Below are 17,368 nucleotides of genomic sequence, written 5' to 3' on the forward strand. Positions count from 1 at the left end.
TCAACATGTGGTTTATAGTAGAGGGGAAGAGAGGAAAGGAGTGCTGCCTGTCCATCAGCTCAGCCCCTTTCCGCTTACTGTCCATGGGTTCAGATCAGTCATGTGGTCTGATGTAGACAAAAAGGGTAGAAATACTGCTTGCAGAGCAGTTGCTTCCGAGCAGTAGCCCTATTATACCTTGAAAGCAAGACGTATGAAACTTTGGTGGACAGCACGGAATTTTGCCAGAGTAGTTGCTCTGTTACTTTGAAGTTAGTTTAGGATGTATATTAACAAAAATATTCTATTAGTTAAATTCTCTACCCCGACATCTATTATTTTCATTATAATTTACTTTGAAATTATTGGCAAAATAATGCGGTTATTTGGATAGTTTTGATTTGAAACTTTTGGCTCAAGGTGTTTAATTAAAATATTTGATTGAAAGGGGAACATCTTACCAGGTTATTATTGTATCCACTTTTGCCTTTTTTATTGTTGTAAAAAAGACATAACATAAAATTTACCATACTAATCATTTTTAAATGCACAGTTCAGTAGTGTTAAATATATTCACATTGTTGTGAAATATAGATTTCTGTAACATTTTCATCTTACAGAGCTGAAACTCTACACCTGTTCAGACATTCCCATTTTCCCCTACCCCCATCCCATTCTTTCTGTTTCTGTGAATCTGATTACTTTAGATGTTTCGTGATAGTAGTCAGTAGTATCTGACTTTTTGTGACTGGCTTATTCACTTAGCATGATGTCCTCAAGGTTCATCCATTTTGTAAGAGGTGACTGACTTTTCCTTCTTTAGGCTAAATAATATTCCATTATATGTGTCTATAGCATTTTGTTTATCCATTCATCCATCAATGGATATTTTGGTTGCTTTCATCTCTTGTCTATTGTGTATAATGCTGCTGTAAACATGAGTGTACAAACATCTCTTAAAGATGTTTTCATTTTAATTCTTTGGATATGTACCCAGAAGTGGGATAGTCACTTTCAGCAGGATCCTTATGAAATTTCAATTTTTAACTCTTTCGAGGAACCTCCAGACTGTTTTCTGTAGTGGTTGCACCATTTTACAATCCCATCAAACCTGCACAAAGGTCCCAATTTCTCCTTATGCTCACCAACACTTTGTATTTTCTGGTTTCTTGATAATAGTCATCCTGATGGTTGTGAGGTAATATCTCATTGTGGTTTTGATTTACATTTCTCTGATGACTGGTGATGTTGAGTATTTTTCATATGCTTTTTGACCACGTGTATATCTTCTTAAAAGAAATGTCTATTTAGTTCTTTTGCCCATTTTAAAATCAAAGTATATAATCTTCTGTTGATGAGTTATAGGAGTCCTTTATGTACTTTGTATATAACCACTTATCAGATACATTATTTGCAAATATTTTCTCCCATCCTATGTTGCTTTTTTCACTCTCTTGATTTTATCCTTTGATGATAAAAGTGAAGTTTGGTATAGTTGTACTGTCAATTTTTGTTTTTGTTGCCCATGTCTTTGGTTTTATATCTGCAAAATCATTGTCAGATTCAATGTCATGAAGCTTTTCCCCTGTCATAAAGTTTTCTTACAGAAATTTTATAGTTTAGGACTTTATGTTTAGATTTTTAACCTACTTTAGTTGATTTTTGTGTGCAGTGTAAAATAAGGGCCCAGCTTCATTCTCCTGCTTGTGTATATGCAGTTTTTTCATCATCATTTGTAGAAAAGACTTTCTTCTCCTCATTAAGTGGTCTTGCTTGGCACCCTTGTCAAAGATTATTTGACCACATACATAAAGGGCATATATTTTTACAAAGCTTCAAATGCATACTATGCCATATAATTTTTAAAGATATTTATAAAATTGTACCAATTCTTGACTCCAAAAGTTTTTTAAAAAAAAGGCTCTTTTATCTTCTTGATGAATCTTTCTTGGGAATTCTTGCTTGGGTTTTACTTTACTAACAGGTCAGATAATGCTGAAAATAGTTTGTATCTGGGTTAAGGTGCATCTTTCTGGGGTGGAAGGGGTGTGGATATGGGAGAGGAAAACAAAAAGGAGGGTTTTATTACATCTTTATTATTTTTAAAATTTGATTAATTTATTTATTTTAATTGGAGGCTAATTACTTTACAATATTATAGTGGTTTTTGCCATACATTGACATGTACACGTGTCCCCCATTCTGAAGCCCCCCTCACCTCCCTCCCCATCCCATCCCTCAGGGTTGTCCTGGTGGACCGGCTTTGAGTGCCCTGTTTCATGCATCAAACTTGGACTGGTGTATTATATCTTTATTATTACACCTGTTGCTTATAATCCAGTTTGTGTGCTCACACACACATAAATGGAATAATGTGGTAGAGACATATTAGCTGTTTTGGTTTTACCATTTTCTGAGTAAGTCCTAGGGGTATCTATGTCTGTGTACTTTGGGGTGTGTTGTTTATAGATCCCATGCCCTATGGCTTGAGTGTTGCTAACTGTTTTCAGCCCCTGGGAATCCTGGATGCTGTGATTGGGTGGATGTGTTTTGTGAGTACACACACAACAGAGTGATCCGTACTGTCATCAGGCCACAATGCCTCCTCATTAGCCACAATTTAAGAAGCAAAAATTGTCCTGCCCTTATTGTGCATTGTTTAAATGCCCGTTTCAAAACTTTCTGGCGATATCTTTCCTTAAAAAGATTAAGTCAGCTGCTTCCTTATGAGGTCTCTTGTCGTCACACTATAGCTACATGTGTTCTGACGAGCTCTCTCTACTTAGTATTGGTTTTCTTGATTTGGTGGCTAGAGCGTATTGTTTTGGAAACTAGGGAAGGGAGCCATGCCCTTAACTGCTCCATAGTACTGCCTCTTAGAAAATTTTGCAGAAGAATCATGGAAGAACATAGGAATAAAATCATCTTACTTAATAAGCCAAAGCTCTTTAATGGCCTGTGTCAGAGGAGAGTAGGAAGAAGTGAGATGATGTCAGGATATTCTTTTTCTTGGAGTAGGTCGGACTCGTTCTCTGCAGTTTCCTTCACCCAGAATGGTTTCTTCCTAGATAGTCACACATCTTCCTCTCCCACTTCGTTCATGTCTCTGTAGAAACATCACCACATTTCCTAGCCACTCTGAAATAGTCCCCTCTACTCCCTTGGTCTCGAAAGCCTGCTTTATTTTTTATAGCATCTAACACTGCCAGGAACTGTCTTTAAGCATATATTTGTTTACCTGTTTTTCAACACACTTTCTCCATTGAAATGTGAATTCCACAAGAGCAAGGGCCTGTCTCATGCACTGGCCTGCCAGGGAGCCTCCAGCACTGTTAGCACATTGAATGTGTTCATGACAAAGACATGTTAGAGACAGAGATATTAAAATGTGAGTAGTTGGAAGCAGCACGTATTAATTGCTTTAATAGTCAAGCTTGGTCAAACTTGGTCTGAAGCCACAAATTAGAGATTTCAGAGATTAATAGCTATCTTGAGTCTTTCCAATTAATTACCATGAGAGGGAGAAACAATGGCAAAACTCTTGATAAAACCTGAAGGGTAGTAACTATCTTATGTATGTATTTCAAGGTGGTAGATCTACTAGTATCCATGTGTAGGTCTGCATTGGAATCTCCTAGAAAAGTTGTCATTTTCGAGCCATATCCTTCTGTGGTAGATCCTAACGATCCTCAGATGCTGGCCTTCAACCCCAGGGTAAGTAATCACCCCTGCACAACCCCCGTTTCCCGTAATAATAATTGAGACTTCAGTCTCACTAGCTTTCTTCTTTCTTAGCTAAGTTACCGTCTCATCAAACCCATGACCTGTCATGAACTCTATCTGTTTAGCAAATATGATTCTTTTCCACAAATTTGATTTACTTCCACCTTGTCTTTCATGTACCCTGTTACTTCTCTCCTTTTCTCCTTTAAATCATTTTCCTAACTTTGCTGTCATGAAACTAGACCCATTTAATTCCCTCACATGCTGATCTTTGCTCATTCCAACTGCATAGAAGGTAGGTAAATAGCTATAATCAATTGATTTATAATGGTCGATATGACTTTTAATTTCATTACATATTTTTTTGAGATTATAACATGTATAGTCTCATTTTAAGGATCATGGGTAAGGGGACAAATTTTCCCTTTTCTTTCAGATTTTCATTTCACCCTCTCTTGCCTCTCCCCCAACTCCCCAGTTATCTGAAGGTTACTAAAAGTTTAATTACTATTGTTAATCAACTGTCATTTCTTGAGACACCAATTTCATAAATATTCATGGAGGTTAGGCAGAATTCTTCTGAAATCACACAATTTTCAAGTTGCATGAGAGACAAAATTGCTTCAGTTTCTATTATTACTCATCTTAAAATCATTTTATGGAAACAATGACTGTATAAAACTTCCTAGGAAAAACTTTCCTTCTTTCATAAATGGCACACATATTTACAATATGCTTAAAAATAAATTATCAGTTGAGCGTATGGTGTCATTTACACACTTATTAGTCACACTCTTTTGGTAACAACCTTCTAATCAAAAGAAAATAAAAGCAAGATGAAATTATAAGATTTAAAGTGGATTTTCGTGTTTCAGAAGGATTCTGTGCTTACTTTATTCATCATGGCTTAACTTTTTAGTAGTGAAAACAAAATCAGGAGCCTAATATCTTTTTTGTACTTAGAGTTTTTCCCCTGTAAGCTGAGCATGGTTTTATGTACTGATACTTACACTAAAACTGGCATTGTTTTCTTTTTTCTTCCCTCTGACTCAGTTATAAATGTTATGTCCTTGAGCTATCTTATTAAAGTCTTCCCTTTTATGTACACAACACAGTCATTGCTTTCAAATTGACCCTGATGGAAAATTCAGGTATAGAAATAATATGTTTGTCTAGTGATGTGCAGACTTGCAAAGGCCTGTAGTGAATACTGTTTTTCCCCCTTCAAACAGAAGAAGAACTATGATCGAGTAATGAAAGCCTTGGATAGCATAACTTCTATTAGAGAGATGACACAAGTAAGTGTATCATCTGTGGTCTTATACAGTTCAGTTTTGCTTGAGTGAAATGATATTTTTTAAAATATCTGAGAGTACTGACTATGCAGTAACATGAATACTTTTCTATTATGTGAGTGTAATTAAAATCATAAAAAATTTAAAATTGTTTTGTACTAGGATGTTTTAATGAAATCACATCAGTGTTTTGGCATGCCACCACTGTGACTTTGGAGGGTAATTGCATAATTATAATCCTAACTCTCTGTTCTCAAACTCAGATGAGAATTTGTCGGAATATCTTAAGGCAAAAGTTAAATCTGGTATTATCTTCCTAGACTGTCAGTTTTAATTAATGGTAGTAATTTCAAAACATCATTTTAATGTTAAAATAAAAACAAATATTCTGTCAAATATAAATTGCACATAAATATTTTAGAATATTTATACAGAATCTCAAAACAACTTTGGAAGATACCAGACTCCTTGAGTGCTTATATTTTTGGCCATTAGGGAGGCTTTGGTGGAAGAGTTTGATGAGCAAGGATCTGGGTTTATTATGAAAGTCTAATATGTCACTGGGCTATAGTCCAACACTTGGAAAAGCACATCTTATTGAATTATTGAGGCCTTTCTGCTGCCAAAGACTTGGAGAAAGGTTTAGGGCTCATCATTATAAGTAGAAATTAATAACCTGTAATTGACAACAACACGCATTGTGGGTTCAGTTTGCATATGGTGCTTTCAAGGCTTGCATTGCCCTAGAGGCCCTTGCAGGTTTATAATAAGTGTTCCTCTCAGTCATTGCCTTTCTCTGGGGAGGGAATAGTGATTTCTCCAGTCTTGGGGCCCACAAAGCTTCTATGCCATGCCGCCTCCCCCACCATCACATCTACTCCATTTGCAGATGTCCTGATAAAGTACATTTTTATATTCCCAAATTTGATTCTTGATTCTTGTGATACTTATTTATGAAGTCAAATATTCATTCATTCAACAAACATTAGGTGTCAGACAATGGTAAATAGGAGATCTTTTAATTCACAGGTTACATTATTTGCTTAAAATCCATCATTCTTTCTAGCAATTTTTCTATGCCCTTTCTACATTATCTGAATTCCTTTTCAAAAAATTATGTATTATTTGTATAAGGAAAAGAAAGCAATCAAAGCATTTCCACTGACAGGGACAAAAGAACCTACCTTACCCATGATTATACACTTTTAGTCAGCAAAGACCATTCTTGGTTTTAAGAATAGCTGCAAACTCTGTCTCTAGGATCAGCTCTGTGCCAAGAATTGCCTCCTTTATTCTGGGTCATGTGTAAGCTATTTTAATAGGAGGCAGTGGAGATGATTGAGTGTCAGCTTGGGAGGTTGGAGGCCCACGTGGTATAATTTCCTCATCAGTGACGTGGCTTGTGACCTTGGGCAATTTGCTTGATTGCTTGATGCCTCAGTTTCTTCTCTGCTGAGATAGTAAAGAGTAATGCTGCATCCTCCTTTAGCATACACCTCATAAGGATGCTGTTAGGTTTTATTGCATCAGATGCTTTAAACCTCTCCAAATAAGTATAACATTATACTGTCCTATTTTCTAGAATGTACTGCCCTATAGAGGAGACCTAAATTACCACAAACAGATTGCCTTTCGTTCTATGAAAAGGTTAATTGTCTGGGTGAATTCCATCAATACTTTTAAAAGAAGGACTTGTCTTCTTACATAAGTCTTGTCCAGATTTTTCATGGAATGATCTACCCAGTGTCAGTACCCTCAGATATGAGCACGATTATAGCTGTTACAAGTTTTGCTTTAATGTCAGTTAAAAGTTAAAAGTGTCAAAGAGAGACCATACACTTCTAAAGGTGGCAAGACAGATTTAATCAAGTACTGCAGTAGAGGAGAGAGGTTGGCAGTGTGAGCTGAGGTCACCTCTGAGTAAAACAAGGTGACCACGGTTTCTAAGGTGAAAACAAAGGGGGAGCAAAAAGGGGCTACAAAGAAGTGAAAATAAGGGACTTTGGGCAACTGGGAAATTTCACAGGAGATAAGTAGAGAATTACTGAATGGTTAGTAGTGTGGGCTGGTACCTTTTGTGTTTTGGCAGCATTGGATTTTCTTGAGCAAAGATTCAGCAGGAGTCCAGGGACTTGGCCCAGTGCATGGGAGCCAGGTTAAAATTTGATTTAAGCCTCTTATCCAAATGTTCTGGCAAGTCCTTTGTGCAGCATGGAAAGTCAAGAGTTCATGCCATATTGGGGAGAAGCAACTAGCGTAATGGTCATTGTTATCATGTTACAACCACAAGTCTTCACGTTAAACTGGATTAGACATACCTGTTCAAGGTGATTTTCCTTTTGCAAAAAAAAAGTAAAATAATTTAAGAAAAACCAAGGAGCATAATGACTTTTTTTTCCAGGCACCATATCTGGAAATCAAGAAACAGATGGATAAACAAGACCCCCTTGCTCATCCCTTACTGCAATGGTATAAAATTTAGTTTTCCTCTTAATGAAAACAGCATCATTTTCTGTTGCCTACTTTAAGGCAGGGGGGTGGAGACCTGCAGTGCTACATACAGTTCCTCAGTCCTATGAGGACTGGTGATTTTACAGTCCAAGAGTCCTTAATGACTTTCACTTTAATTAAAACTTGTACATCACAAGGGGAAGAAAATGCTGTTATATGCAATACACAGATATACTGTGTGGTTGACTCTATAGATTTTAAAAATTTGGCTATATTACGAGGTGAAGCCATTTTGGCTCATTTAATCTTCTAGTTAACTAAGTGATCAAATTGTTTCAAACACTGAAAATCTTTCTTAAATGTATGTTTTGTATAATTTGCTCCCATAACAAAGAGAGTATAAATTTGATAAACTCTTCTTTTGATGACTACAAGAGGATGTTCTGTTTCAGAGAAAGTCTGGTGAGGGCCACAGCGTTAGCTCAGCATGGATACTAAAAGAAGAGTTAGACTAAGGATAGTTGAGAAGTGGGTTCAGCATTCATCTTGCTCTACAACACTTACTTCAAAAAGTAATTTGCCCTCTGATTTCTCATCTGCAAAAAGATAACAATAGTATCTACTCACCGTATCTTTGAGGGTTTTAGGTACGTCTCTTTGAAATCACTGACAACTAAAGGCTGTGAGATTCATCATGATTATCTTGCAATAAGACAGATGTGAAGACTATACGAGATTGATCTGAATGAGTATTTATTCTGTGCTAAAACCAGGAAGTTTTTTAAAAAATACGTAAAGATCAGGAAAGGAGAAAGACTCTGGCTACTCATGATCATAATTAGTTAACAGAAGCTTACAAAGCATATTAAATTTATTCTAGTAATATCATGACAAAAATTAGGTTTTACAAGTCTTTGTACCTTTCATAATCTATTATTAAAATTCTGATGAGTAAAATAACACATAGTTTTTTATTTTTTAGCCTTTCAAATTCTCACTTGGCTAAGTCATATTCAGAATGAAGACAAATATCTCAAACATCCCATCTTTCTTTTTTTCCCTAAAGTCAGCTTGATTTTTCACTTTTAATTATTTGTGATCATTTCCTTGAACTTGTTAGTCACTCTTCTTTCAAGCAGAGGGAAATTTACTAACATGTTTTACAATTTGTTTAGTTATGATTTTCTATGCTGACAAGTATAAAGCAATTAGTTCTTTCAAATACCTAAACTTTTGATTTTTTTCAACTTCATTGTCTTACATACAGTTAATAACATTTTGTATGTAAGCCACTGTAAACCAGTGCAAAGATGCTCAAATATTTATAGAAAGGAAAAAAATCTCCATGAAAACTCATGCTTAGTTAGACATTGTAGAGAAGAGCAGAGAAAGCAGATTGTGATTCAAGTTCTAATCTTAGATTGTGGTTGTTAAAAGTTATATCTCATAGATTTTAAAGAGCTACTTCTTTGTTTTCGTAGATTAAAATATTATCTTTTTTTATTATATCAGCTCTTTAAATTGTTTCAGGAAGTTAAGCAGAATGATGTAATTAGATAAAATTATTACCCAATTTATGTCACAGCAAAAATAAGTTTTAATCACTTACCAACTGAGGAAAAAAACTTTAAATATATGTGGTATATATTTGTGACTGATGGATTATTTTAATTAATTTCAGGGTTATTTCAAGTAATAGGTCACATATTGTGAAACTGCCAGTTAACAGGGTAAGTTGTTTCTTCACATATACATGCAGAAATGGGAGGGCTACTTACTGGTTGTGATTTTTTTAGGCAGCCTCTCCAGAAAATTGAAGGAAACTCAGGCTAAGCCTAATTCTTTGAAATGACCATATATGCCCCAGTTCCAAGTTTTTCCAAGAAACCAAATTCAATTTCAGGCTGCTGTCCTGAGCTTTTAAGTAACTGAGTCAATATGAAATCATTTAGTTATTCCACATGTGATAGAACATTATCTAGAGATTGTGTACTTTTTATCAGTGTCAGTTTAATGTTGGCACAGCTTCACTTTTCTATATCAGAGGAGATGCTGACTCCAGATATCTTACTTATGGGCCTAATGTGCTTACAAAATTAAAAAAAAAAAAAGCTAATGCAGTCTGATTTCGGTTCTGGTCATTACCCAGGAGCAGTATCTAAAATCTCAGGTCTGTCATCTCTGAATCTCTAAACTATGAGATTCCTGTATGTTAGATTCCTATATAAGTACATATAATCTTAGGTGGAAGAGCAGCAGTTAGAAATTTGTGTCAAGCAGTGTATCAAGCAGCTAATTCAAGAGAGTCTGTTTTACTTTTTTTATATGAACAAAGGGGAAAACTATAATTTGAGTGTTGGCAATTTCTGATTTTACAAATATATGCAAATAAGGCATAATGATGATCATTTTTGTGATTTTAAAATCTTGAACTAACTTTTCTGCTTAGCAAACTCAGATATTTCCCCAGTCAAATAGCTTGTGGATACTTAGGGAATTCAATAATAAATGTCTCAAAAAGAAATGTAATTAGGAAGGCAGATCTGCTTGAATGTGATTACATAGCATATTCCAAAGCTAAATATAAATGACTTTGGATTGTCTGTCTGCTATTCCTTTTCCATTAGCCTAAAGAATTATCCTTCATATCAGCAATTCCATGTGATTTATCACTTATGCAGGGGATTTCTTAAATGAATGATCCTGTTAATATAAATTATTATAGTTTGAAAATAGATAATTCTTAAACCAGTAACATTTGAATTTGTCATCAGCCTGTTATACATTAAATTTGATATGTTTTCCTGTACCCTTATTTTCAATGGCAGCAACTGAAGTTCATGCACACACCCCATCAGTTCCTTCTTCTCAGCAGTCCACCAGCCAAAGAATCCAATTTTAGAGCTGCTAAAAAACTCTTCGGAAGCACCTTTGCATTTCAGTGAGTATGGCTTATTGTTGAGGGCTGTGTGTTCCCCGCCCAGTCGTCCATAAATGTGTGGGGAGGAAGCACCCTCTTTTAGTGGTTGGTTGTTAGCATAGGACAGTCACTGCATGATACTTGACTAGGAAACTCAGAGCAGTGAGAAGGCATCATGGCTTGTTATATTGTGACCCCATTAAAATGTTGTTGACTCCTGATTTTGCTTTTCCTTTTCTTTGCCTGTGTTTTAGTGGCTCACACATTGAAAACTGGCACTCCATCCTGAGGAATGGTCTGGTTGTTGCTTCTAATACACGGCTGCAGGTACATTTTGAGAATGCTTTGACGCGATCTCATGATTCTTCAGTATGGGAGTTCAGTAAGCAGCCCTGGTGTTGTTTTTACTCTCAAAAAAGTGAAGCACGTGTGCTTTAAAAAATTACATTGACTTTCTAATGGACATACATAATTTTCACAAAGTCAAGCAAAATTGATCTATATACAACATAGGGATGAAAAGAAAATTGTTTCCCTATGAGAAACAGTAAAATCACTTTAAACTTAAACAGGAAAGAAAAGAAAAACGATTCTGGGAAAGATTGAGGGTAGGAGGAAAAGGGAGAGACAGTGGATAAGATGGTTGGATAGCATCACCAACTCAATGGACATGAGTTTGAGCAAACTCTGGGAGATAATTAAGGACAGGGAAGCCTAGCGTGCTGCAGGCCGTTGGGTCTCAAAGAGTCAGACACAACTTAGCCACTGAACAACAATGACAAGAAAAAGATGATCCGAAAAAAGGTAAAACCTTATAAGAATTCTCTCTGCTAATCCAACACACATTTCTTGAGCACTGTCTCACTGTGAATACTTTAACAGAAGTAAAGGTAGGGCTAAGAATAAGCAGAGTGGAGACTGGACGCCAAAGAGCCATTGGCTATCTGCCTTTCAAGCCCCAGGGCAGCAGGTGAACAGGATATACTGGGTGTGGTCCTCATCTTTATGCCCTTTATCTCTAGCATTCCATCCCACTCATTTTTATCTGATGATGTAAGGAGGTCAGGAAATGAGATCCTCAACCCAGTTACCAGTGCAAAATTACAAACTCTGATGACAGTTGGGATGATGCAATTAAATATAAATGTCCATAATCAATTGATTGAATTAATTGATTGAATTAATATTTGGTGCACAACAAAAAGAGTATGAGGGCCCTAGAACATGGAAGTAATATTAGAGATTTTTATTGTTCTGAGTAGTACACTAGTCAGAGTTTCAGTTAATAAAGCACTCTGTAACTTGAAAAATTCGGGGGAGAAGAATGGGGTGACACTTATATAATGAAAATCTGAGTAGGATATTTTATTGATATACAAATAAGTGAGTCCTAATCAGCCTTCTGTCACATATGTTTCAGCCTGTTTTATTTTCAGTGTTTTAGAGCCATTAACATACTACTCCAGTACATTATACTAAGTGACTCTCTGTCACCGATAGAACGGAAAATCTTTTCTAAGGATTTTTTTCCTTGGCTGTCATTTTCCATATATCAATGCATTCTTAATTTTAAGGACAAAGATATTAGTGCTCATTTTAAATTCCAAATAGACCTTGGAATAAGGGCTTTAACATTTTCTAAGAGCTAAGTGTTCCAGCATGAGATGATGGTCCTCTCTTGTGAAATATTAACATTTAAAACCATGAACTGACCGCTTCCTCTCCTACCTCTTTCCATTTTAGCTCCACGGTGCAATGTATGGAAGTGGAATTTATCTTAGTCCAATGTCAAGCATATCATTTGGTTACTCAGGTAAGCTTGTATTCCATTTCTAACCTCAAATTTATTAGGGTTTTGCTGTTGTTGTATATTCCAGCTGGTGGTGGTGGTTTAGTCACTGTCACCTCTGACTCTTGCAAGCCCAAGGACTGTAGCCTGCCAGGGTCCTCTGTCCGTGAGATTCTCCAAACAAGAATACTGGAGTAGGTTGCCATTACCTTCTCCATTTCCTTCTCTTTAACCCAGGAATCAAACCCAGGTCTCTTGCATTGCAGGCAGACTCTTTACCAACTGAGCTATACCACCTTTTTATCAAGTGAAAAAGCTTATTTGATGTATTTGTATTAAATTCATTTGATAAATGTCAGAAATAAAAACAAAGCTCACATGCCAAGATTTATAATATTTCCCCTAGTGTATAATATGGAATATATGTTTTGTTAATTTCAAAAACTGACAAATTTTAATGTTGCTTTTAATTTTCAGTCATGTCTATTTTTATTCCATCTACATGAAACATTGATCACACAGTATGTGCAAAGTATTATGGAGAGCACTGTAAAGTTTATATACAAGTTAATCCACTATCATTGAATGTAATTCTGTACCATGCCAACTTCTTACCTGTGGATCATTATGTTGTTGTTCAGTCACTCAGTCATGTCCAACTCTTTGCGACCCCGTGGACTGCAGCACGCCAGGCTTCCCTGTCTTTCACTGTTTCCTGGAGTTTCCTCAAATTCATGTCCATTGAATTGGATTGTGTAATTAAATATCCCATAAAAAAAGTTTTAAATGGTATGGAAAACTTAGCTTTAGAAAGACACCCTCAAAACCATACTACTTTTTGACAATTTGTTGTTAATATTTTGGTGAGATTGTTTTAATTTTGAAATAAATTGAAACCATGTGCTAAGGAGGAGCCTCGTGAATTCAAGATATGACAAGAATGATTACCAAATTGTTAGCATCTGTAATCTTTAGGTAGTAAAAATGTGGGGTGTTTTCTCTTTGCAATATTTCTTTGGAATGTTTTACTTTGATCAGGTGTTTTGTTTTTTTTTTTTAAGAACAAAAATATATTGTTTAAATATAAAGAAATGGGAATACCAGACCACCTGACCTGCCTCTTGAGAAACCTGTATGCAGGTCAGGAAGCAACAGTTAGAACTGGACATGGAACAACAGACTGGTTCCAAACAGGAGAAGGAGTACGCCAAGGCTGTATATTGTCACCCTGCTTATTTAACTTATATGCAGAGTACATCATGAGAAATGCTGGGCTGGAGGAAGCACAAGCTGGAATCAAGATTGCCGGGAGAAATATCAAGAACCTCAGATATGCAGATGACACCACCCTTCTGGCAGAAAGTGAAGAAGAACTAAAGAGCCTCTTGATGAAAGTGAAAGAGGAGAGTGAAAAAGTTGGCTTAAAGCGAAACATTCTGAAAACTAAGATCATGGCATCTGGTCCCATCACTTCATGGCAAATAGATGGGGAAACTGTGGAAACAGTGTCAGACTTTATTTTTCTGGGCTCCAAAATCACTGCAGATGGTGATTTCAGCCATGAAATTAAAAGACGCTTACTCCTTGGAAGGAAAGTTATGACCAACCTAGATAGCATATTAAAAAGCAGAGACATTACTTTGCCAACAAAGGTCCGTCTAGTCAAGGCTATGGTTTTTCCAGTGGTCATGTATGGATGTGAGAGTTGGACTATAAAGAAGACTGAGTGCTGAAGAATTGATGCTTTTGAACTGTGGTGTTGGAGAAGACTCTTGAGAGTCCCTTGGACTGCAAGGCGATCCAGCCAGTCCATCCTAAAGGAGATCAGTCCTGGGTGTTCACTGGAAGGACTGCTGTTGAACCTGAAGCTCTAATACTTTGTCCACCTGATGCGAAGAGCTGACCCATTTGAAAAGACCCTGATGCTGGGAAAGATTGAAGGTGGGAAGAGAAGGGGACGACAGAGGATGAGATGGTTGGATGGCATCACCGACTCAATGGACATGGGTTTGGGTGGACTCCGGGAGTTGGTGATGGACAGGGAGGCCTGGCATGCTGCGGTTCATGGGGTCGCAAAGAGTTGGACACGACTGAGAGACTCAACTGAATTGAATTATGCTCTTTGTTAAGAAATTGAAACTACACAGAATGGTATAAAATAACAGATGAAAAATTTTCCTCCTTTCCTACAGTCTCAGTGTTAGTGCATTTCCCTTTAAACTTTTAAATGCTTTTACATTTGGCATTCTGTATGCCTGCACATATATAGTTGGTTTTGCTTATGTGCTTGTGAGTGTGTGTGTGTGTGTGTGTGTGTGTGTATGTGTGTGCGTGTGGTTACATGATTCTATTAAACAGCTTCAGGAGATGTTGTTCATGTGGTGTCTGTATGGTAAGTCTTATGATCGTCATGTTATAGGAAATGAGACTTAGAGAGGTCTAATAACTAGGGGAGCATTAACTAGGCTCACCTCTCTGATTCCTTTCTCCAAGTTTATGCTCTTTCAGCCACAGCGTCTGATTTCTGAGTTCTATCCTCACCTTTCCAGAGTACACGTCCTAAGAGGACATGTTTGCCTGTCATGACTCAGTGTCAAAAGCCACATGGTGCCACTTCCCGTATACAGATACTGGTCAGAGCAGTCACAAGGCCCTCCAGATTCAAGGGCTGGCGATTTAAGCTCCATTTCCTGATGAAAGAGCAGCGAAGTCACGTAGTTGAAAAGCATATTGTTGAGAAATATTGTTGCAGTGATCTTTGAAAATACAGTATGCCCAAATAACACTAGGAAAATAAATATCAGAAGAATAAGATAATATAGGAAAGAAAATAACATAGTTCAGTGGAGAAGATGATTCAAATCAGCTTAAGTCAGATTCTAAATCTAACTAAACCAGAACACAATGAAAAAGTAATATAAAACCAGTTTTAATAAATAAATGCAACCTCGGCATAGAAAAGAAAAACACAACAAATCACCAAGTGTTGCGATTTTCGGCTTCATATCCTGGTGTACAGACTCTTTAGATGGGTTCATGGAAAGGTTTGTGGGGGATGCAAATGAATGTGAAATTTGTCTGTGTGAATGTGCATCTATCTGGAAAGAGGATCCATAGCTTTCATCTAATTCTTTAAGTGTCCTTGATCTGAAAAGAAAAAGTAAGAACCTCTACCATAAGTTCAAGTACCTTCATACTTGGTTTTGAAGGCTGCAGGTATAGGAGGTAGAGAGCAGACCAGTGTCTGCATATAATAGCCTCTGCCTTTCCCTCAGAGAGGGCTTCCTTGGTGACTCAGATGGTAAAGAATCTGCCTGCATTGCAGGAGACCTGGGTTCAATCCCTAGGTTGGGAAGATCCCCTAGAGAAGGGAATGGCTACCCACTCCAGTATTCTTGCCTGGAGATTCCCATAGACAGAGGAGCCTGGTACAGCCCATGGGGTTGCAGATAGTCAAACATGACTGAGTGACTAACACACTTTGACTTCCCTCAGAACTGCCTCTGAAACCTTCGGCCTGTTTCTCAACTTGACTCCACCTACTTCTGCATCTCTGGGGGAATGTCTGCTTTGGAAAATGCTTACGTCACACCACTTGCAATTTGGCCCATAGACTTTACCCATTTTCATTAAGCCTTTTATTGAAACAGCAACAAACAGGCATCTCAACTTCAGGATAGTAGATGAGCATTTTTTTTTTAAGTGTAGCTACAAATCTACCTATTCTAAACAGATAGGAATTTTATTTCTGTTTTGTCTGAAATATTTCATAGTAAAAAAGCCACGGAGTTAACAGAGTCTGGTAAGATTTGTATCATAGACAAAAGGACTTAGTTTTCCTTTATTAGGAGGAATAGTAAATTCTATAGGTATTGAGCATATATCAGCAACTCATGAAGTGGCAATATTAATATTTTTTAAAAATTATTCCTGTTTCCCATCCCTTATCGATTTTCTCATCACCAGGTGGTAAGAATGAAAGTTTGGTCCTAAAAGCCTTTTAAAATCAAGTTTAAAAAATTTTCTGATTATATCAACTTTATGCAAGAGATGATCCTATCCTTCTTTTCAACACAAAGAAAAACAAACTGTATTTTCCACGTTGTAACTTGACCAGAGCTTCCAAACCCACTGACTTTCCACCCTCCTTGCTCAGGGCACAGTGGCTGCTCCTTCAGGAGCCCTTTGTGACCGTCTGTGCCTTGATGCTGTCAAGCCTTTGCCTAAAATGGAACTTGGCAGTGTATATGGATTGTATTTTGAGCTGCATCATACAGCTTTGTCCCTAAATTATTACTTTGCTAATGTTTTTAGGGATGAACAAGAAGCAGAAGGTGTCAGCCAAGGATGAGCCGGCTTCAAGCAGTAAAAACAGCAATGCATCACAGGTATTGTAGCAACTTGGGCGGCTGTCTCTGATGGGTGAACTCTAGCACCCTTAGCCAGCAAGATTTTGATAAATACTCAGGCTTTTTAAATCTGCAAAATTATTTTAGGCAATACTTGTACAGAAACAAAACTCACCCTAAAATATAATCACTCAGATGCCTTTATTCAATAGTATGCAGCAAATATTTATTGAGCTTCTACTAAAATGCTGGACAGCTCCTAGTCATTGAGCTATAGTGATAGTCTACAATAGACAAATCCTCTTGAAACCTGCATTCTACTGAGTGGATATAAGTAAATTAAATTTGGGGCTTCTTGATGGTCCAGTGGTTAGGACTTTACCTTCCATTGCAGGGGTTGAGGATTCAGTCCCTGGTCAGGGAACTAAGATCCCACATACCTACAGACCAAAAAACCAAAGCATAAAGCAGAAGTAATATAGTAACAAATTCAATAAATATTTTTAAAATGGTCCACATCCAGGAAAACTTTAATAAATTAGTTAAATATTTATTTTAGTAGAATGTTAGATGGTGGTAAATCTTCTGGATAAAAATCAGGGAAAGGGGATGCTGAATGCTATGGATTGAAGATGGAACTAGAATGAATGTTAAATGGGATGATGGGGAAAGAATGCTCTGAGAAGGTTCCAGTTGAATGAAGAGCTGTAAGTGATGAGTGCATGAGCCATGTGGCTCTCTGGGAGAAAGAACATTCCAGGCATAGAGAAGAGCAAGCATAAATCCCTTGCTGTTTCAGAGAAAACAAGCATTCTGGAAAAATTAAAATCCATCTGATGAATAATGTGACTTTAGATTTTTT

At 36.9% G+C, this 17,368-nt stretch overlaps 1 protein-coding gene across 2 annotated transcripts in view; it reads left to right on the forward strand.

Annotated features, from left to right (window-relative positions):
• PARP8 (poly(ADP-ribose) polymerase family member 8) overlaps nt 1–17,368 on the forward strand; it is a 192,743-nt gene that overhangs the window by 158,908 nt on the left and 16,467 nt on the right. For both annotated transcript variants that reach the window (XM_065905180.1, XM_065905179.1), the window contains exons 17-24: nt 3,568–3,693; nt 4,935–5,000; nt 7,399–7,466; nt 9,130–9,178; nt 10,277–10,389; nt 10,623–10,695; nt 12,112–12,181; nt 16,472–16,545. In XM_065905180.1, coding sequence (XP_065761252.1) covers nt 3,568–3,693; nt 4,935–5,000; nt 7,399–7,466; nt 9,130–9,178; nt 10,277–10,389; nt 10,623–10,695; nt 12,112–12,181; nt 16,472–16,545 — 639 coding nt within the window. The remainder of the gene's footprint in view (nt 1–3,567; nt 3,694–4,934; nt 5,001–7,398; nt 7,467–9,129; nt 9,179–10,276; nt 10,390–10,622; nt 10,696–12,111; nt 12,182–16,471; nt 16,546–17,368) is intronic.

This window comes from Muntiacus reevesi, chromosome 14 (assembly GCF_963930625.1).
Source record: "Muntiacus reevesi chromosome 14, mMunRee1.1, whole genome shotgun sequence".
NCBI lineage: Eukaryota > Metazoa > Chordata > Mammalia > Artiodactyla > Cervidae > Muntiacus > Muntiacus reevesi.